At 40.0% G+C, this 23,320-nt stretch overlaps 1 protein-coding gene across 6 annotated transcripts; it reads right to left on the reverse strand.

Annotated features, from left to right (window-relative positions):
* Positions 1 to 683: 683 nt before the first annotated feature.
* Positions 684 to 23,315, reverse strand: GABPB1 (GA binding protein transcription factor subunit beta 1). 6 transcript variants are annotated; one of them, XM_061999937.1, is made up of 11 exons: positions 22,891 to 23,315; positions 22,693 to 22,800; positions 21,157 to 21,325; positions 12,902 to 13,009; positions 11,985 to 12,152; positions 11,337 to 11,531; positions 10,908 to 11,019; positions 10,416 to 10,529; positions 8,394 to 8,579; positions 6,979 to 7,094; positions 684 to 2,491 (listed from the first exon to the last, which is right to left on the reverse strand). In XM_061999937.1, exons 3-11 carry the CDS (start codon positions 21,172 to 21,174, stop codon positions 2,339 to 2,341), a joined length of 1,170 nt encoding a protein of 389 aa, XP_061855921.1. In that variant the 5' UTR covers positions 21,175 to 21,325; positions 22,693 to 22,800; positions 22,891 to 23,315; the 3' UTR covers positions 684 to 2,338. The 6 variants fall into 6 exon arrangements, with proteins under 6 accessions (XP_061855921.1, XP_061855922.1, XP_061855923.1 ...); XM_061999938.1 differs by adding an exon at positions 21,740 to 22,065 and having other exon boundaries at positions 22,693 to 23,315; XM_061999939.1 differs by lacking the exons at positions 21,157 to 21,325; positions 22,693 to 22,800; positions 22,891 to 23,315 and adding an exon at positions 19,943 to 19,983.
* Between the last annotated feature and the right edge of the window lie 5 nt (positions 23,316 to 23,320).

The following is a 23,320-nucleotide window of genomic DNA, read 5'->3' on the forward strand; positions in this document are numbered from 1 at the left end:
GATGTGAACGTTGCCGCTATCACCCCTCTGAGCAACGCCGAAGCTCTTATCGGCAGTAAGAGCTCGCACAGATTAAACTGTAGTTAAGTCTGTGGGATGGGAGGACACAAATATTATTTTGGTCATAGAACAATTCAATTGGAGCAATGCCTAATCTGCACATTTAACTTGAATAATTGGCTCCTGCATTTGCTAGTGACATAATGGAGAGTTTCTGAAAAAACCTCTAAAATCTAGCAATGGCCGGTTAGTCCCTGCACAAGGCTTGCTTCAAGACCTAGTGCCAGCTGAGCATGACCAGAGCCTTGAAAATAACAAAAGTACAAATAAATGAAATTAAAAAATGAGGAAAAAAACCCCACCACCAGAGATTTTCCATTTGTCTCTTATCTTTTGATTATTTTGCCAACTAGGGATGAATTTGCCAAATTTATATCAATGCTAAAGAAATCTAGCATTTGTCCTAACTTCCAGTAGAAATTCAAGAGTAAGTTTGAAGAAGGAAGATTTTACTTGGTATTGTATAATGTAATTCTTTCCCCACTCCTCCCTCCTACTTTTAAAGGCCATTCTAAGCCTAAAAATGTTTTTTTCATTCTTTTCTCAACGCTTAACACAGCACAGCTGTGACCTTTTAATGCACATACAACACAAGAGAAATGCAATTGATTCTACACTACATATATGTGGAAAAGATATTTAATTGTAAAATAGAAAAAGTAGGCCAGAGTACAGTTTTAAGGGTAATTCTTTTGTGTACAGTATAGGTAAACTAGACTTTTTGCTTACGTTTATATAAACAATTTCATAAAAGCAGTGAAACATGGAACAACAAAGCAAAGCACAGTTTTATCTTACAAAAAAAAAAGAATCTGCACAGTAGTTCAAAATTTAATGTAGCACAGCACTGAACAGTCTTAAGGCAGCTCAGTCTAAGCACAGGACTAGAAGCCAGGAACTCCTGAGATCTATTCCCACGACTACCACAGATTCATGTGGTCTTGGGCCAGTCATTTAACACTCCCTGTGTTGCAGCTATACCAGTTATAAAATTGAGACAACAACACTCACTCACCTGCCTCAGGCAGTACAGTAAGGGTTCTTTAAAAGATTTTACAATGTTCTGAAGATATAATGTGTTATATAAATCCTAAGCATAATAGATCACTGCACAGACGCACACAAACACAGTATCACAGTGAAGAACAATGATGCTAGGTAAGGACAGCATCACTACAACAGAAAAGAAATCTTGTCCAATTGCATAATTAAAATGTGAAAGTCCATTCAGAAAAAAATGTATCACTGAAATAATTTCAAGGCTCTTGGGGAAAAGAGATGAACAGGTATATTCTAAAAGAACTACTGTTTGTGTTCCAGTGGAGACATTCCTTTCTATTCCATTACTGAACTTTAAAATGTTTGTACAGGAAAAGTGTAAGACAAGCATAGTGAAGTTTCAATGCCTCCACTGCCAAATTTTAAATTGCCTCTAGTATGTAAATTAAGCTTTTTTTTTTTCCTTTTTAATTACAAATCACATTCTTCCAAGAAATATACCATCCACAATAAAACTGGCTGCTAGCTTACTTCAAATGACCTAAAGGCTAAACATCTTTGTCATAATTTTCTCATCTTTGCTGAAAAAAAACCCCCAAACTATGCAAGATGTAGGTGTAGAAATTATAAAAACATGCAGCATATGTACAAACTGAAAAGTTTAAAAAATATTAGCTTCATATACATGTAAATCTACTTGGATATATCTGAAATTAAATATAAAAATTTCGCCACCTAAAATAAAAAAAAAAAAATAACCAAAAATGGTTTTCAGAGAATCTGAGACAACTACTTAAAGCTGTACAAAGATTTCCACCTGGAAATGTCTTATTCAGAGAAGTTTTAGTTGTTACCATGTAGAAATAACTGTTAATTCATTTTGTCACGTAATTAATTTTCAAGTTGTCGGCTTAAATCAACAACATCACCCTTAAAACTGTTCTGATTTTCAGAAGTTAGATTCATACTAAAATCAAAAATTTCACAAAAACATTGGCTTCTCATGTTTCTGGATCCCTTCAAAAAGATTTATCAACTCATTTTGAAACTGTAAAAAAACCAACTATTTACAGTATTTAATTTTAAATACTTTTCACAATTTCTTAATTCAGAGTTTTTATGTTACAAGAAATTAATCAGAGCTCACGGCTTAAGTCCAGTTAACTTGAAGCATCTTCTCTATCATGTGATCTTGTGTCTGCACCTATATAGTGTACAGTTCAAGATTGTACTGCAGGTTTTTGAAAGTAACAGGCTTTGCAGTATGTTCATGTTTTTATTAAACAGCTTCTTTATTAGTCTGGAGGCGGTTCATTGCCTCTAACTTCTGCCGATAAGCCTCTGCTTCTTGTTCCTTCTTTAAAAGCTGCTGACGGTATTTTTGTGCTTCTCTGTTTGCCTCATCCAGCTGTTTCTGAAGAGTTTCTCTTTCCTATTAGAAACAAAATCAGCAATGTTTTGTCAAATATGTATCAAATACAAGTTCAAATGACAAATACTTTTCCTTTACATGCAGCTCAAGTGTTAGGCTATGGTGTAGAAACTGTTCAACTCTTACTCTGGCAGACCTCAATGAATGCTGCTGTGTAAGTTAGACACAAACTATCACACCACACAACTCCCCACAATAAAGCCTGAACTATAAATATAGCAAACTAAGCACAGTAAATAGAGTAAAAGTTTCTGTAGCTGCAAAAGCAAGTCTTTATGGAAAAAGTGAAACAAACCAGAAGCTCGGTGATCAACTATTAACACAATACATTAGCGTTTCTCCAATGACTCAATTCCCTTTGCTACTTGTTTTATAACTGAAATCCAATCTAACAGGATTGTCTCTTTCTGTTGTACTTTTAATTAGACACTATAATGAAAAACTGTTATCCAGCAGCAGTTTGCACTATAAAGCAACAGCTGCCCAGTAACTGAAATATATATACAACTGGTTTCTAAATTAAGCAATCTGAAGTGATTGATACTATGCAATCCAGACGTGTAATTACATCCCTAAGGGCACCCTACTGTTAGCTAGCTAAATGCCTGTTAATTCATAAGCTTTTTCAATTCAAAAGGAGTAATTTAAGGCTCCTTGCTGCACACAAGTTTGCTGGGGATGGCTAAAAAATGAATTTGAAAAATGCCACTTCCTATGAAGCTGCCTTAGGAACGAAGGAGAATGCACTTCTATCTCCAGTGACACAGGTACTGACATTTTGTTTGATATTGCACTGAGTCCAATTGAAAAAGCAATTTGCTTGGAAAATAATTTTGTTTTGATCTTTGACCAAAGACTGTTTCATTGAAGTGCATTACACTTTTATGAGTAAGGCAGTATTTGACTTCAAATCATCCTTTCCGCTGCAGTTGTTAAGTTGCTGCAGCATGGAAATTGTCAGAGAAGCAAACTATCTCCCAGAAAAACAAAACTCTTACAAAAAGCTGAGGTCCACTGAAAATAAGTTGTCTTGTCCTTATTCCCATCCCAACAGCTCCATATCACATTCACATTTAATACCTCAAACAGTCGTTAGAAGTTTCTCACCCCACACCCCCGTAACAGCATCCCTACTCCTCATCTCTTTGATGCACTCACATATTTTCATGGTCAGAGCCTGAAAATACAAAATACTCTGCCTCCCTTCTACTTGCTACTGTTTTCAGTACTTGTCACAGTCACATTTAGCAGTCACGTGCTGTGCTGAATGCGCTGAAATATCATGACAGGTGATCAGATCATTGCTAACAGCAGCATCTGTACAGCAATAACAACAGGGGAAGGAGAGAGGTTGTTAACAAGTTATAAACACTAGCTATAAAACAGAAAAAAACTCCATTAAAGTGCAACTTCATTTTACACAGGGCTTTAAAAGCTTAAGGAAGGGCTAGCTAGGGCTTGCTTAATTTGCAGCATATGCTAATAAAATACAAGCTTATCTGATCTTGCTTACTCATTTGAAAAGGAAGTTCAGCTTCCATTACTGAAAATCTGCAGTCTGCTTTTTAAGCAACTTCATGAATGGCCAATCCACGTAGCAACTAAACTGACAAATGTTAAATGAACATTAGAGCCTACATCTCAAAGGATCTGAGATACCCCAGTACGTTTCAACACCAGTCCAACCAAAACACACTGCTACTTCTGTAAGTGATCTATACAGTATAAAGGACGACAACAGCTTAGATAAAACAGCTTCCTGGAGTAGAAAGTCAGTAAAAAGAGCTACAAGACAATTATCAGTGAAACAGCCAAAACAGTTGATGCTGCTACATGTGGAAATCAACCCTTACCTCTTCAGGACACTGAGGTCTGGGATATAGTGAGCTAGACATTACCTGTATCATGAATTTCCCATATAGAACATCAGAAATCTAATATTGGCAAGTAGCAAAGCTGTTTTACCTACTGTGCTGCAGAAGAATAAGAACAACCAGTAGCTCACTAGCCAGCAGTCCTGCAGTGCATTTCGAAAAGCAAGGCACTATCACTACCATAAAATGTGCACAAACTGAAAGCTCTTGAGGGTGGAAAGGTTCTCGGATCCCACCTTACAAGCATTTCTCAGAGAAGAGAGCGAGCCATGTACTCATTAGGTGTATATAGTACATTAAGGACTAACAATTCAAAGCAAGTATATTAGTCCAGCAACTAATAGGTGGAGTTTTTAGACAGTCACAGTCCTACTGCAAGCAGAGTTAATGACCCAAGGCCAAGTACATTGTCTAACCAGGCAGTGAAAAGAAACTGATGCTTCCGAAGAAGCAATGCAGATCTATAGCAGACTGAACAGTGGAAACAGGTTCCTTAACTTTGACATCTAGAATAGGGAGAACTATATCTGGTCTATTAATTTAATCAAATTCAGAAAATGTTCTTTGGACACTCTTTACAAGACAACTGAGAGTGTTCTAATTATCTAAAGTTCTTTTGTGTCAGTGTAAAACTCCACCCACACAAAAAAGGCACTCAGGATCCTCTAATTTGATTAAGAAACCTCCCATTTTATCAGGCAGTTTTCTTCACTACATGCAGCTTCTAAGAAAAGTCTATTGACAATAGAGACACCCATAACTAAATAACCAAACTGTTTCACAACAGAAAAAAAATATGGATAAGAATTCACTAATCTAATTACTTTACAGTTATGATTAGTTTAGTCTAATGAAATGATTGTCCTGGTTCTAATGCATGTTCACTTTTCAAACATGCAAAGAACAGGTAGATTCAAGAATAAAAATTAAAATCACTATATGTTAATGAATTATGCATGAAAAATGAAAAACAGTTTCTTTTGTTGCCATCTTATGCTTAAAACATCAAATTGGTTAGGAAAATTGCTCTCACTCTTGAAAATGAGCTGAAGTGTTTTAACTTAACAGACCCAGAAAAGAAAAAATAAAACACATCCCTACAGCTTTGGCTGTTTGCAACACTTTCACAGAAAAGTTTGTCACCTCACGTGAACAGGAGGATGTTCAATTTACGGACTTTGACAATATAGTTAACTACTCATAAATTTAAGACAGCTAAGAAAGCACTCCAGTGCATTTCTAGTTGTACAGGCAGGGACAGTGTCAGTCATCAAAGCCTGCACTTAAAAATATCAGACAAAGTAACTCATTTAAATCAGCTTCTTCCAATATTTGAGAAATGTGCTTAAAATACATAATCGAAGCTGATTATCCCCTTACAAGAATTATTTGCATTGTTACACCATCTGTAATTAGGAAGAGATCAATTTACTCCTTTTTTCCTTGACTTGAGAGAATTATTAAAGTACTTAAGGAAAAGTAATTTCCTTTATGAATAACTCAGGCAGATGTTTAAAAGTGTGAACGAAAGAAATGTTTTTATTGTAACTGTCATACATTTGAAAAAAATGCAGCAAGAAAACGTCAACTGTCATGATAATTTGTAATGACCACAAAGCTGCAAAGGCCAAAAGTATTTGATGTGACAACTTAAGAGACTGGGAAAGCAACTGATGAAAGGTGGTAATTATTGTTATTAGACATGGGTAACATATAGCACATACTGTACAATAAAAGGTATTAGATTAGGCACAATTCAATCAAATTAACAAAAGTTGGAGAATACAACCTTTGATAAATGTAGTGACACAGAGTTGACAAAAATTAGAACTTACAGCCTGGTCAAGGCAGACTGCAATTTTCATAACCTTTTGACCAAAACTGGTCAGCACAGTTAGAAGTAACAGAAGGAGGAATGAGATAGTTGACCTATTGTGGCTAAGAAAAAACCATACAACTTAAAACTGAACAGCTATGCCTGTCATATATTAAAAACAGAAGCTCAATGTGTTCCACACAGTAATTAAAACCCCTGGATGGTGCAAAGATGTGTAACAGTAAACTGTTCCAGAATTTTAGAAAATAAAATAAATTCTTAAAAAAGGGAGACACACATAGATAAAAAATGACAAACACAGAATCTTACTGTTTCACATTTCCATTAACAGTTATCTAGATATCATGAATGGAAAGGAAATACTGCTAAAAATATGATCTTACAATCAGGACAAGCATGTGGTCATAACAGAAAGATGAGGGTACAGTACTCTCATTCACTCCTCATGGAAAGAGTTACTCAATATGTCAGTACCTAGTTTTAACACTACCTAGTGATCTCAAAGGAAAAACAAAAAAATCAAGTTATCATGTACTTAAACAAGCGTCACTTTTACGTGCACAGTCAGAAGAAGCAAACAGCCCTCCTATGTTCTTTCTGTAATAACTTTGTAAGAGATTAATTACAGTAACAGGGGAGACTGAACAACTTATTGTTTTACCCATTTCATTCTGTGGTAATACAGGCATTAAACTCTAGAACACCACAAAAAACCACAATCAGATACCCAGTGCTGGACACTGTGGTTAACACATATCATGTAACATGCTCCTTACTTCTATGTCTGCAGACTCCACGCGATTTTCAACAATCTCAATGCATTGTCTCTTCACTGGAGGTTCTTCACTTATCACAGTTTCTTCAGCAATGTCTGTCGCTGGAACTGTTAATACTAAAAACATATTTGTACATATAAATAACATTTACTTCAAACAATATTAGCAGTATCTAAAACCTATACAATTAAGTAATTATTATTTGCCAAAAATGGAGAGACTTTCCTTATTGAAAACACAATTATATAATCAAGTGCCTTATAAAGTCGGCATAAAGAAAATGTACTAACAAGTCTGACTGCTTGTATGCTACTAAAGAATTCTTAAATTCTTTGTTCCTTAGGTTTACAACAGTTAGTTGTCACTCTGGAGCATCACTGCCATTTTTCACAGATTAAACAGACACAGAAGTGATTGCAGCAGAGTTAAAAGTTGGTCAATTCTTTGACTTGTAGCAGATCATATTTATCGTGTTTCTTAAGCAAATACTAAACCCAAAATTGGCTTTTGATTTTCATTAATTAGAACACCTTAGGTAATCTGAAAATCTAGTAGTTATTTACCTTGAAGGAAAAATAAACTGGGAATCTAAAGAAACTCATACTGAATTTACTCATGCAACCATCAGGCAAATAAATGTAACTGTCCTTTCAACTACTACCTACACCCATCCATGCTTTCTGATAACTAGCTGTACTTGTTCAGACAGATTGAGAACCAAATAATTTGTCTCCAGTGTACAGCTCCACACTGAGAGCCCTCACAAGGAAAACAGAGAGGGAATCATTTTTGTCTAAATAGTAGTGGCAGAGCATCTTTAAAAGAAACCACCTGAAATACACACATCACAATATAGCACTTACTACGCTAGCACCTTCCACAAAGTACATATGGCCCAACAGGGCGATTTGTGTCACCCTGGCTTCACTGGTTCTGCCATTGCTCCTCCAAAACCTCAAGCACGTATGACTTGGCTCCTGTCCTGTTAAAATACACTCCATAGGACCTGCATAGTTTGCTTTGTGCATGAGATTTCTAAGTCTCACTTCCCCACAACACTTCCAGTAGGGCAACAGAATAAGTACTGGAAGAAGGCTTTTGTTTTATTCCAACTTCGTAAGTTTACAAGAATCAAACTTATTGAAGGTAAGCAATTATTTATCACTTTTCCTTTAAAGGTCTCCTTCCACTTCCACACAGTCTAATAATTCTTCCATTCTTTCTCCTAATCTAGAGACTCAGATGATGTGTTAACTCACTGAACTGCAGTATCTCACATGTCTGAGTCTTTTGCAGTACAAGAATTGAAAGACATATTTAAATCAATAACACAAAATTTTTGCAGGTAACAATTCATTATTATTACTACAACTAAAACAGTTCCTCAACCTTAAAGCATAGAAGTTTCCACTCACCTTGCTGTCCATCTGGCATGGTCACAATGATTGGTTGTCCTATTCCACTGGTTGGAATTGAATGCAGATTACCAAGCTGAATGCCATCTGTAACTATAGTAATAACTTGCTGACCTCCAGAACTGACCACTTGCTGAATAGCACCATCCACAGATTCTGCAGTCACAACTTCTTCTGTGGCCACAACTATCAACAGATTAGTAAAGGAATTAAGTCAGTGTATAAATCAAACTTTACCATTTCAAATGCATTTTGGTACAGCTGAGAAAAAAAATTCTTCCATGTCTTTTAAATTCAATCCCTTACCACCAACCACCCCCCAAATTAATGCATTACTATCTATTATATTGTTGACAGAAGTCTTCCAGTAAGTCAATATAAAGCATTATCACATTGAAATACAAATGTAACTGTCCTAGTTTACTTTTCTTCATAGAGTACTTTTTTTAAGTCTAATATGTTTCCTAATAGATATACCCTGCTCAAAACTGATGTTTCGGGTTCAGTGTTAAGATGGCAGTAAGAACAGGAGCTGTTTTTAAGAACAATAATATAAAAATTAACTTTGGCAGTGTATACAATCTGCACTCTTACACTAACCAGAATTAATTAAAAAAATACCAGCTTGCAAGTATTCTTCAACCAGTGCCTTGCCCAGTGAACCATAGGACCCAGTCCTGATTTGTCTCCTTACCATAATGACCTTCAAGATAGTAACAGACTGAAGGACCTCTGGAGAATCTTAAAATCTTATCTGTACTACATGAGTACTTCAAACACAATCACAAATCTATTTACTGCACAAATTATGAAACAGGACTACAGGAAAAGTTCTGCAAAGCTGACATTTTTACATCTTCGAAGGAGAAATATAAAGCTTAAAAAGAAAATAAACATTATACTTATCTAATTGTATAGGGAAATATAAAAAGATAAAATGCCAGCTCAAGTAAATATTTCAAATGAATGATTCAATAATGAGTATACATTTGTATGAGAGTAAGGAACTCTCACAGTTTTATATTACATCTATAAACCAAAGATAAGGGAAAGACTGCATTCTAGACTACAGGACATAACCACAGCTTGCACTGTAGACACTAACTGGGGTCTCACACCACAACCCTTATTTTTTAAAGCAAGATACTGAGACAAAAAGCAAGATCACTGGTAGCATAATAAAAGAATTTCAAGCACACTAACTCTATATTTTATTTTCAATTTGTCAGGGTAAAAGCAAAGCCTTTGATTCAAGTAACAGATATTGCAGTGCTTTCTATCTACAGAGATGAAATTAAAACCCTATAGACTGTGTTGTGATTCTCAAGATGAGAGAAGGTAGATAAAACCCTGAGGCTTTCATCTTTAAGTTAATTACAATATAATACACAAACCACTCTGTAGTTCAAATAATGACTGCAGTCATTGTTTTCTGAAGAACTTTATGTTCAGAGAGTACTGTCCTATATCACTGCTTAAAGGCTCACAGAGTGTGTATTCAGTAAACCAAAACAGTAAGTCCTATATCAAGTGGTGTTGTATTGAACTTGACTTGGCTTCCAAGTACAGGCTCAGCAGTAAGAAAGACCACTGTCCCAAAGAATTCCAAGTTACTCTTGTGCCTTTTGAGTGAAAGATAAAACCACTGACAAAGTATATGCAAACAACATAAGAGGTCATTTCTCAACATTTAACAGAAAAGCATTCAAAGAAAACATTCTTGCAGCAAATTCAACTAAACTGTACGTAGACACAGATGCAAATACAGTCTCCTGAATTACCCTTGCTTTCAGCAAGATGAATCCTTCTCAAATTAGTCTCAGAAACACCAGTTGGAGTCAGAAATCTTATTAAGAAGAAAAAAAAAAGTATATATGAATCTGACAACTTTCCCAGTCAAAGGAAAGGAACAATTTTGTTCATGCTGGAAAAAGGAAGGAAGACTGTCATCTCATCTCTGTATGAACTCTAGCTCCGAAAGTGCCAGTTAGTACAGTTTGTTAAATGACTTAGCTTTCTAACCTGGTGTTTCTGAAGAATTAGACAGTGGAGCTGATGCTTCTGCTAAAGCTGCCAACGTGGCTAATACTGATGTCGATGAATTTCCAAACTGTACAGCAGACACTCCTGTTTCATCTAGTAGGATGAAAAAAAAAAGCCAGTGACAAAAACCATTAAAGTCCCTTTTCTATTATTATTGAACCAAAGCTTCTAACACACTCTGTTCCCAGCAACATTCTGCTGAACCCAAGTATTATTCTGAAGGCAAGTTTGTGAATCAAATACTACGTCTTCTAATTATCTCTGTGAAGACTCTTGTTTTAAGTATCTAAATATTTACAATACATAAGAAACACTGAAGAAGAACACAGTTACTGTTCTATTCTTATCACTGTTTTTCCTCAAGTCTTTTCACTAAATGGTGAAAATCAATTGAAGTATAAAATCCCAGTAGCTATCCTCTAGGCATGCAGCTATCTGTTCCATTTGATATATCTGCAGAAGATACCAGACCTGTTAAGTTCACCACCCCTCCCGGTCCGATGATGAACTGTGGTGTTGCTGCATGTATCGTCACAGTGTCCGGACTCTCTGGATTTGTATTGATTTGGTTCTGCATTGCAATCTAGGAGACAAAGGTAATAGTATCATCCCAATTGCAGGTATAAAGAAGTTATTTACCTTTTAAGAACTAGAATTATTGAATGTTCCTCTCAAACAGAACCTCCCTCGCTATACTCATGCAATATACACACATCAGTTCACATTTTGTGCTCTGCATAAGCATGAGAATGTTTTTTTGTTGAAATCTAAGGACAAAAAGTCTGTTGAAGTGAAAAAGAATAACATACCTCTACTTCTCCTTACCATTTACTGTGAACAAAGAGGACCAAATCAAGACAAGACCCTTTTGTAGGTATGCAAGCTCACGTATCAAGTTACCTGTAATATTTCTGCAAGGTCTTCACTTCCATTGTCTACCGCAATATCTAATGCCGTTTTGCAAAATTTACTCTGAGCATGAACATCTGCTCCATACTTTATTAGCAGTTCTACAACTTCTTGGTGGTTATGTTCAGTAGCCCAGTGAAGCGCGGTCATTTTGAGCATGTCCTTTGCATTGACGTCAGCACCATGCTGCAAATAAGATCATCACAGAAACTATGTCATGAATTAAATAATGCTGGTCACTGAACAAAGCCCAAAACTGTCTTTCTCCATCAGTAACGTCCTGTTATCTTACATTTACAGATTTAATAAAAGTACTTAAATCTAACCACCAAATAAATTGTTTACCCCAAAGGATTAAAGGCTCCCTAAAACATAACATGTCTTGGTTTTAAAAGCTGTTAGTCACACAATGTCAAATTAGGAAGCTGTCTTACTTCGAAACAGCAATAAATAATTCACCTGAAATCACGATGATTTTAATGCTAAAATAAATTACAGTTTAATAAGAAAGCAAAGACCCCAATGCACACAGTATAAACATTCGTATCATTTCCATGTTGTTTTCATGATGAAAGGGAAATTGCAAATCATAAACCATTGTAATACCCCCACCTCAGATCTTGTTTCAGAGGTTTTTACCTTAAGTAAGACTTCTACTATGCTAGCATGGCCTTCTGATGCTGCCATATGTAATGGAGTTCTATCCACTTTGGTTCTGGCATCCCGACTTACACCTGCTCGCAGCAACACTTCTGTTGTCGAGTAGTGTCCATACTGTGCTGCTAGATGAAGCGGAGATGTTCCCAACTGTAACAGAAAAAGTATAGTTTTAACAATGTCACTATGAGGTTGTGTTGCTTTTTGGTTTGTTCCCCCTACCCCCCATAATCACAACACACTAAAAGCCCACTGGAAGCATCTTTTTCAGGTCTGTGCTTTTTTGCTGGTTTTGAGGTGAAATGTTTTGAGGAGTCTATCCATTTTTTTTGTGTTGGTCAATATGCCATATCAACAGTGGAAGAGATCTCTGGAAGTCACTTAAGTCCAATCTCCCACTCAAAACAAAGTCAACTTGGAAGCTAGGTCACTAAGTAGATTAAGGCTCTTAAGGGCTTGTCAATATCTTAGAATTTTAGATACCTGATTTCCCTATACAAACTATTCAAAAATAGGCACCTCCAAAAGACACCTCAGAGCCCCTATGTCAGGGAACTCTCAGCTGTACATATTAGGTAGTTGGGACTGCTTCCTTAATTCGGACCAATTCGCATAAATACAATAACTGGGAGGGTGATTGCTGCTTTCTCCCATTAACTATTTCAAAGCTCATTTTCAAAGCCACTCAAATGAGCTCATTCAGTCTGTTACTAAAATCAGTAATGTCACATGAAGAAATAATTTTAATCTTCAATTAGACATTAGATGACATGACTGCAGAATTCCAAGAAGAAACTCCCAAGGCCTGCATTACAAATGCTTAATTGTAATAATCCTACTTTCTTCTTCAGGTGAGAGAAGGCAGACAATGTACCGAACATTACATTAAATTTCATTACCCAATCTGTGGTAAAAGGTGCTCCATTTGCCATCAAAATGCGAACTTCATCATCTTGACCTGCTCTAGCAGCTTCTAAAAGTTTCTTCCCCAAATCTACTAGTGACATCTAGTGAAGGACATAAAGGAATATAAAGAAAAAAATATCAACTTTAGTGTTATTTTAAATACACAAATGTCCCTGTTGTTTTTAAAATTATTAACTACTCTGAAAAGTTCAAAAACTGGAGTTGGTATTTTAGCCACGAGAACAGACTTTATTGATTCCAATAAGCAGCTTGCTTTTAGAATTACTTTGACAGCTAAACAGAACTGACACTGAAGTAAAGATTTCAGTATTACAATGCCATAACCATAGCAGCTGTGAAATTATAGCAAACTCAATTTAAATTGAACACACATTTCTTATAGCAGAAAGTGGTTTAGAAGCTCTCACCTGATACTGCAACCTTCTGCAGCTTTGTCCAGCTTTCGAATGATACTACACCACAGTTGCTGTGTCTCACAGGCACCACATTAAGTTATCCAAAATGTTTACACGTATTTAAGAGGTACCACTATGTAAATACATTTAGATAGATCTGAAACACAACACCTTTCTGACACCTTGTCTATCACTATCAATTCATTTTGTTCACCTTAAAATGTAACTTCTGTATCCCTAGCTACAAAATGATGGAATAAGCATAGAAAACCAAACCCTACTACCTGCTTCAACTGTCTAGTTACTGAAAACATGAAGTGCAAAATTTTAATCAAGACATGATGGAGATGCTACCTCAAAAACTTCCACATCATCTTAGATAATCTCCCTTTTACAGCATATAACTGTTCCACATAACACAAAGTGTGCAAATCTGTATGTAGACAAGTGTTTCATTTTGTGTTTCATCAAAGATTTCGTAGTATAACATCTTTTTTTTTAAAATCACTCTATTTTTGTACATGCCATTAAATTTCTTCAGTAAAATGAAAATTTGGAATTTAACTCACACTACTAACCAAAACATATCATTAACATCTTAGTCCCTGTACCTATGTTTTGCACTACCACAATGCTGAGAATGGAATTTCATTGGTGTAGTTTTCAGCCACAAGCAGTTGCAAGGCCACGCAGTCAATTTCCCACTCAAAGTTAGAGTGTATTCGTTCAGAAAGAAAACCCATTAAACACACACTTCTATCACAAAGTCAACACATTGAGAAAGTTCTCTGCACATGGCTCAGCTGGCAAAATCTGTGTGGTATATTGCTCAATAAGATGAAAGCTACCGACTTTGGGAGAAATTAGAAAGATGGAAATACTGCAAAGGCAGAACTCTAACACGCATCAGCAGAGCAGATTGTCTCTTAGGCCACACAACTAAGTGCAGGCAGCAATATCTCCTTCACCAAAATAATACTTCATTTATGCCCACCCTTCTAGTACATGTGGACATGTCAATTTGTCTCCAGCCAGAAGAGGGAAGAGGAGCAGAACAGGAAAAATACTGACATTGGGAAAAGGAAGAAAAAAAGGAGCACGGTCAGATGAAGAAGAACGGACAACAGCTGACTATTGAAAGTGCAAAAGAGAAACAGGAATGAGAGAAAATCTACTATCCCTGTAAAGTAAGATGCTAGTAGTAACGACATAAAACAATAGGACAGAGAGGGCATTTGGTATAGGTAACAGTGAAATGAAGTGATATAACACTCAATCTAAATGGCATCTTGGTTTTTTTTTGGCAGGGAGTGCAATTTAAGAAGAAAAAGAGAACACAGACACACACTTGCAACAGGAAAGCTGGAAGTTCATGGTCCTACTGAAGTTAGGAAATAATTCAGAAAGACAACAATTTGTTTTCCCTGTATTTCTGTTTTAAGTACCAAGCAAAGGAACTAATAAAGTCTCCTTCTGGAATTTGGAGGGCACCTCTCTGGGTCACCTAGTTCAGCCTCCCACTCAGACCTGGCCCCTGGTCAGGCTGTACAGGGAATGTGTCTGTGGATGAACATCCCACCACTTCAGCCTCCCCCTAGTGTCCAGTTTCCCTTATGCTAAGCCCTGCCTTTTGTGTATTACCTGTCTCTCTCAACTAACCAAAAAGAGAGTCTTGATAACAAGCTTATACTTAATGTTGTTGGACAACAAAAACAAGGTGAGTTAAATTACAGTCTGTTTACTTAAAAACTACACCTATTCAGAAGCCACTAAACACATCTATACTGGTGAGATAAATTGCAAAGTTGTTACATTATGCAGCAAAATCAAGCAGCAAAGAAAAACAGTTATGGTGGACAACAAAATGAAAATCTCACTCCCAGGAGATGTTAGGGATAGACTCTGAAAAGCTGTTGATATCAGGCTGAAGTTTATCTGAACCATTGCTGTTGAATACACTATCAGTGACAGTACATGAGTTCTCATCTTGATGCAAAACTTTATACTACACTAAGAAATGTTCTAAGGAAGGAAAAAGAGGGACAAGGTAGATCATACACAACGTAACTGTTACCATATGTATTACTTACAAACACTCTCTTGTGTCTGTATTTTAAACAGGCACAAAGCACCACAGTAGTTGACATGTTTCATGATGCAGAATTTCCACTTCAGTTAAAACAGCGTAAATTTTAGTGATTAAGTTTCAGTTCTCACAGGGTACTTGAAAGCATGCTTGGGCCATCTAGTGGCAGTTAAAAACCCAGCAAAATTACATTGTTGAATTTGAAAGTAAAAATTACATTATATGTCACTAAAGTACTAGAAAGAGCAACTGAAGAGGCCTGTCCAACAAAACTCATGCACGTTTAGTCACTCATAACCAACAAATACTAGTACTCACAAAATTCCAAGAGTAGTCAATCCAAAGATGATTTCTACTCAGCAGATCATTCCAAGGACCAGTACAGTAAGGTCAGGAAACCCTTGAGCAATAACTTACCCCATGTCTCCCCTCAAATTCTTTGACTGCTAGTACTGGGACATACTGAGAAGGGTCCACAGTGTCACAATTTCCCTTTCCTTTCCAGAAATATTTTGAGCTGTTCTCTTGATATCATCTAGTAACACTACAATAAGCCAAGTGATACTATGAAAAGCAAAGTTCGACATATAGTACAATAAAATATATTTTAAATTGCAATGAGATTTGCATTTCAAAGCAGCACCCTTAATTAAGTACTCCTTGCAGTATTGCAAATCAGCTCTACTGAACTGTGTTAGCAGCATCATCTCCTTCAAGCTTGGGTAGCACAACTGGGTAATGCTTTATGAGATGACTCTTTCAGACAATAAAAACATCATTGGCTCTGAAATGAAGTCTTGAGACTGTTACAGCTATTCTTATGGCAATCTGCATAGGTTTTCAGACTTATAATAGCTCCTACACAACTGTGTGAACAGAGGGTTTTGTCTACAAATGGGTAAATAGGGAAGAGCTTCTGATGGGTTTGGACTTCACCGCATTCATTAACCACCCCCTGAACTTCCATATTTCATTACTGCAATGCCTTCTTTACAGTATCATTAGCCAGATGACATCATTAACTTGTAAAGAAAACTTACATCAGATTACTATTGCCATTTTACTTCTGTTCAATAGGAAATCACTGTGCTTTTTTGCATTTAAGTTTTTGTACAGTCTATAAAACTGTGAACATCAGGGTGTTCCGAGATGGGAATACAACTGTACTTCATTACAGTTTTGGTGGAACTGTGAGAAACGGGCTCAGTGTAGAGGGAGAAGAATGGGGAAAATGCAGAGTTTGGGAAGCCTGGGGTACCCTACCACAGTCTACAGACAACAGAGCAGCAGACTGTGCAGTCTAAAGGCAGTGAAGTTAGGCTTAAAATATCACAGCACCTTTCAGACTGGTGTCCTGCCCCAAGAATGCTGTGCCCTGCCTTATTCCCCTACTACCACTGCAGTGATGAACATCAGCTGGTCAAAATCCACAAGCACAAAACAGTTGTCGCAGAACATCTGCTAACACGGAGATCTCACAGCCACTAGTGTTACTTCTACCAAGGCACACTCCTAGGAGAAACATACTTGCACTAGAGGAGTGTGGGCTGCAGCAGCGCTATTTACTGAAAGGCAAACTGAGTCAACATATACCTTATTGATGATCGAGGTTTGCAATCAATCCTAAAAATTCTAATTAAATGAGTTTCCCTACTGAAGTGACAGGCAGAATTGTACTTGGAAGACAGCTTGAGGCTCATCCTCTCTCTCACCATTACACCTGGAAGGAGAATGACCTTTCCAGAACATCTTGTTCTTTCCGCTATTTAAAAATCAAAACAAAACAATGTGCTTCCTTGGCCCCTCTTCAGAAATGCTGTCACCCTACTGCTTCCAACACTGCACACTAGCACTAGAAACTTTGAACAGCAATTTCTGACTAATTTTACACATCTATCCATACCAGGGGCAGATATACTTTGAAGTACAGGTAGTTAGCAGTAACTCCTTAAATCAAGCATTCAGTTTGGATCATGATGATAATTCAAATAATACCATCAGCCTGCCTAATTTATGGTTTTTTGCTATCCTGACATAACAGCACAATACTTCAGTTCAGAACTCTTGAAAAAGTCTTTAATTACCATCTTGTAACTCTGAAAGAACTGGAATGTTTGCTTTAAATCCAGGTGTATTTCCATGTGCTAGCAGCTCTTAACGCAAGCTTTAGTATAATTTTAGCATACATATCACTTCATAGTGGTCATAGCAGCTTACATGGGATAAATTCCAAAAAGTTTCTGTGGTTTCCCAAGGGAATCATAACTTTCTAAATGTACTTGGCAATAATTTCATGTGTCATACTTCAAATCTTACTATAAACATGATAGGCTTAGAGCATCCACACTTTTATGGTGATAATGAAAATTGCACTGATAACATTAATAGCACTCATGTTTCATTCCAGTGCTTTCAGTTTTCCTCCATGACTGTGTTGGGTTTGTAACTAAGTTCTCTGTAGTTTGTTTGAACAGCAACATGACCTTCATGTTGGACTATGTAAGCATCAGATGAAAAATGTCTGATCTAAGAAAAGGGATCAGAAAAGCAAATACATTATTGAACAGTTCAGTGGCTAAGAGAGTCGAGCCTGTGATTATGCAGGTCTTTCCAATTAGGTTCATCTATTAATTTAAATTAGTACCAATCATCAACATAACTCCATTAAAGATGGTAGAAAAGTCTTGTCCTTAAAAAGAACACAGATTTGGCCACTAACTGCAACAAAATGCAACATCTACAAAAATACTATTATGCAATATAGGTGAACCATTGGCAGCAACCAAGATTTGGATTGGCCCTGCCAACAAGCTACAAAGCTTTCAGGGGTTAAGTTTGGCACTAGATACCAAACAGGTTACGTTGTTACAGCAGCTATGACTGACATGAAGAATCTAAGCCTTGTGAACTGTCCTACAGCCTTAAGAGTATGTCTCAGATACACTGAAACTTGTAAATATCCTCAAACAAAAATCACCAGCCACTCTAATTAAAGCATCCATTTTATGAGGAACCTTCCTTGACAGTTTGTCTGACGCAGATCTAAAAAAAAACTAGCGAAAAAACCTGTTTTCACCAAAGAAAGTGGGTAACAAACAAGAGTTCATACCTAGTGTATGCTGATCCGCCACGCATACTCTTAACCTTATTTACAGCACATTTCTGTACCCTTACAAGTAATTTTCTGTGCACACACGCTTCAGCTAAAATGCTTGGTCCTACCAATGCTTCAGAAGTCATAAGTAATTCTAAAAAAAACCCACTAAATGTGTACATTTCTATTTTTTTACATATTTAACTCTATATTAGCAGCATTTGGCACTAATTAAAAGCTACCTTAGGGAGCAGGCTAAAGGACAACATACAACTGCTTTAAGTTAAAAACTCTTGAGCACAATAGACTTCCTATACGGAAGTTCACCAACGTGCTACCAGTGTTCTCACCAACACAAACTACTTTGACCCAACAAAACCAGTCCGAACTAACACACCTTACCCCATGTTTGTGATCCCATCATACGCTTTATTAAGAGCCCAAAGCAAGAGTTACAGATTCTAGGCAAAAGGCACTGCAGAGGACGGACGCCCTCCCCTCCCACCGGAGCTGCCTCTCCTCAGGGCACCTCTGGCGCCAAGCTCCGGCACGCAGCTCAGCCACCCTCGGGGTGCAGTCCGCGAGTGGAACCGGCCAACTCGCTCCACGCGAGTCTCGAGATCGTCTCCACGTGGCCCTCACCGGGCTGCCCGGAGGGGGAAAGACGCGGGACGAGTCGGACCCCGCTCTACCCCTCAGAGCCCGGGCCCCTCGCCGGCCGCGCCGCGCTCGCGCGGGCCTGCGCGGCAGCCGCGGCCACGGGAAGAGGGGCCGCCGCGGGCAGGCGCGGTCACTCGGGCCCCCAGGCGCCCCGTCCCCCAGCCCCGCCAGCCGCGCGGCGGCCCCCGACTCCGGCGCGGCCCCCTGCCCCACAGGGCCGCGCCCGGCGCCCCGTGGGCCGCCCAGGCCGCCGCCGCGGCCCAGGCCGCCATCGCCGCTGCCCGCGCCCCCCGCGCGGCGGGGTCCCCGGAAGGCCGGCCAGAGCGCCCGCTCTCCCCAACAGGAAATCCTGGCTGGGCTGGGCGCTGCGGAGGGAGCCGCGGCGCCGGGTTCCGGGGGAAGTGGAATTATTTTTTACCAGCGAAGAGATCAACTTCCACATCCGGTAACAGGGCCCTATACAAAGGCGCAGACTGACCTGGAAAAGCTTGGCCGGCCCGGGGGGGGTGAGGGAGAGACGGGGCGCGGGGTTGGGGCCTTACCGTGCTGCCGGCCCGGCCGCCGCCGCCGCGACAACAACCAGGGGCGCCGGAGGCCGCCGCTCATCGGCGCCCAAAAGCCCCACACAAAAGTCCCCGCTGCGCCTGGCGGAGGGACACGGCGAACGGAGGGGAGGGGCGCCGTGCCGCGCCGCGCTGTCCCGCCGCCAGCGCGCGCCCGGGCGGGAGGCGGCGCGGGCCGGCCGCGGGCAGCTGCTCGAGGGGCGCCCGGCACTTACCATGGGGCGCAGGTATTATCTTATTACACAAATATCCCCGACAAAAGGGGCTCGGCGGAGGGATACGGCCTCTGCGCCGCCTGGCGCGCATGCGCGGCGGCGCGGGGAAAGGCGGGGAAGCGGGGACTGGAGGGGCCCGCCATGTTCCGTCCCGTTTCCCGCCCGGCGGGGGAGGGGGAGGGCAGGGCAGGGCAGGGCGCTGCCCGTCCGCTGCCCTCATCCGGCCTCCCTACGAAGCAGCGTAAGGAATGAGAGACGGGGTCCTCATCCCGCACGCCGGCCTTCGTGGGGATTCTCTTTGCCACGGGGCGGCGGGGAGTGCTCTTCGCGCCTCGTGGCTGATGGGGCTCTGATTGCCCTCCCAGGCGGGGCTGCCCCGTCAGAGAAAGGACTTTGCTGCCTTGCCTTCCCTAGGTAGGGCTCTAGCTACACCTTGGGATCGCAGAGATAGGATTTTATAAGGATGACAGCTCTGAAAGGATCCCAAGGCCTTGCTGCACTGTCAGAGAGCTCTGGCCATAAGTCCCAAACTGTCATTGGACCTGATGTCTCAGGCCCTGGAGTATGTCTCCTGGTTTCTCTCAACAATGCAAAATTGTCTCACTCAGGTTCCTCTCAAAGCTATTCTAAGTCATAAATCTTCTGATGCCACTGTAAAGCATAAATACCATTAATCTACATCCTTCAGAAAAATGGTATCAGTCAAAAAATTCCACTTTTATTTTGGAAATCGTAATAATACATGCTAATCAATCAGAGTAATACTTGTAACAATATTGTTTCTACAGATTCGTTGCCCTTGATCTGCCTCTAACATAGCTTTGAATACATACAAATAACTGTATTCCAAAGAGCAAACGCTACCTGACGGATACCACGGAGCTGAATCCTCAAGTCACTGCTGAAATAGACCTGCATAGTCCAGGAGAGAAAATTGCATTTTCCACACTTGTCAGAACAGCCCTCCTGGCTGAACGTGGTGACAGGGTTCACACCACCCTGACTGACAGGACTGTCTCCAGTATTTCTTTGAGTTAGGCTGCAGAGAGGAATTCTCCATGGACTTTTTGGAAAGCCTATTAATTTTTCTTTAGATGTTGTCTCCTGGTTTGGGGATCTGTTGGCATTTTTGTAGGAGTGATCAGCCAGAAGGCGGCACTAGAGAACAAGCCCAGACATCTCGAGACTGTCACTTGTCACCAGGGTATACAAACCTTACATTCAGCCTTCATCACATCTCTTTTCTGTTGTTGGTAAGTGTCCGTGTCTTTCAACAGTCATTTAGCTTGCCATATTATGGGTTTTCGTTTACACAATAGAAGTAGATGCAGAAAATGTGCCGGTGTCCTCGTAGGCCTGCGCCTGTGGTGGTTACCTGTAGTGCTACAGAAAATCAAAGCATTCATTACTGAAAGTCTTTTATGGAGGTGAAGAATGCAGTCTGCATCTAGTCCATTAGCAATATATGTGAGTTTTCATTATTAACGATCACAACTGCCATCTTTAAAATAATGATGTCTAATGTTAGGGGTTTTGATGGATTTCACCAGAAATACATTTAAGAGAGCTATTTGATGTCTGATGCAGGCAAGTGAAAGCACATTTCACATCTCTAAAGTACCTGGTTTCTTTTCCTGTATTTTCTCTGCCTTATAAGGTAGCAATTTATAGTTTTTATTAAATATTGGAATGCATTTTATTAAAAAGTACAGTGATTTCTACAGTTTAAATTTCCCTTTATTTATTCAGTACTGCTACACAGTAACATACATGCCAATAGGAAAAATGTAGTTTTACCTAAGGCAACATCACAGCGTGTTATAACACAATCAACATACTAACACGTCTTCACAAGTTCTTGAATATGGTAAAGCTAATTGTACAGCCAGCTCCCTCCTCAACACCTTTCTATGGGTGGAGTTTGTCTGTACAAGTAAGACGAAAAGATATTATGACACAGTTTCTTTATATAAGAGAAACAAAGGGATGCTGTGAGCTCAGTTTGGAGAGCAGCGAGTAATTTTGCACATAGATCCCAAGCTTTGGCATCAGAGGACTTATTCCTTTCATTTCGCCACAACTGTCTAGTATGATTCATCTTGGCTAAAACAAATGGAGCAGTTCTGAAAAAGGCACAAGAGCATCGTGTATTAATATTATTCAGTTTGGTGCAACAATGTTAGAGTATGTCAACATTTATAGAGTATATCAGCATTTATGTCTCTGCTTGCATAATATAAAACACATAGAGCTGTACTCATTTCTCCCAGAACCTTTCACGTATCGGATTACTTATATGCACTGCCAGTTAGGGAGGGGGGATAGTGTTTGAGCCTTTCATGTACCCAAAACCAACCAATGTTCCTTTACCACTAAGTACTGTGATACAATTAAGCTATCTAGGCAATGACTCAGTAGTAGTTTGTATGAAGATAGGCATCCTTCTCATTTTGGCTTCAGGACCTCTCTGTTTCCCAAAGCGGCTGAGGGAAACTACTCCCATTTCCAAGACCATTTCCACTCAGAAAATGGAACAGTAGGTTTAAGTATCATGACTGAATCCCCCACCTTGACACTGTTAGGGAACAGACTGGGACTGTAGCAGGACAGAACATCTTTCCATTTATATGAGGTCTCAATAGCATGACCTGCCTCACCAACTGACTGGAAACAGGCTCAGCACCAACCTCACCCCCCCTCTCCCAGTGTTTTAAATGCCAGCATGACTACACTGGCATGACAGCACATACCTGCCATCCCTGAAGTATGGTGCTTGTAGTAGCACCACAAGCTGCACAGAAAACACAGCCATCAACAAAAAAAGACCCGAACCATGTCCCCAGTCAACACAGTTTTCCCTAGGGAAAAAAAAAAAAAAAGAGATATTTTTGGCTTGCTTTGTGACACCAGACCTCCCAGTGCAGCAGAAGGGCCAGTTTAACATTCACACAAGCGCTCGATGTCCCACAAAACGTGACAGATCTCCGAGCCCGCTTCTTGTGGCGTTGCCTCGGTGACAAAGTACGCAGTAACGAAACGAGGTGCCAGGCCCACGGGGCAGGCCACGGCAGTCTCGGCGCTGCGGCGCGCTCTGGTGTCGGCCGCAGCGGTCCGGGGCTGTGGGTAACGCCACGCTCCCTGCGGCCGCTCTCTAGGCCCGACCCTGAGGAGCCCGCGCGGGCGGCACTGATCCGAGGTGACCTGCCGCTCCCTTCCTCCTTCGCACCGCTCCCAGAGCCGCCCCCGGCTCCGAGGGAGCTTCCCGGCGGGAGCGAGTCCCCGCCCGACCCGGCCGCGCCCCACAGAACCCGCAGGACAGAGGCTCAGCGCCAGGCTCGCACCGCGGCCCGAGCCCGGCCCCGCGGCCCGGATAGGACG

Source organism: Colius striatus, chromosome 7 (assembly GCF_028858725.1).
Source record: "Colius striatus isolate bColStr4 chromosome 7, bColStr4.1.hap1, whole genome shotgun sequence".
In the NCBI taxonomy this organism is placed as follows: Eukaryota; Metazoa; Chordata; class Aves; order Coliiformes; family Coliidae; genus Colius; species Colius striatus.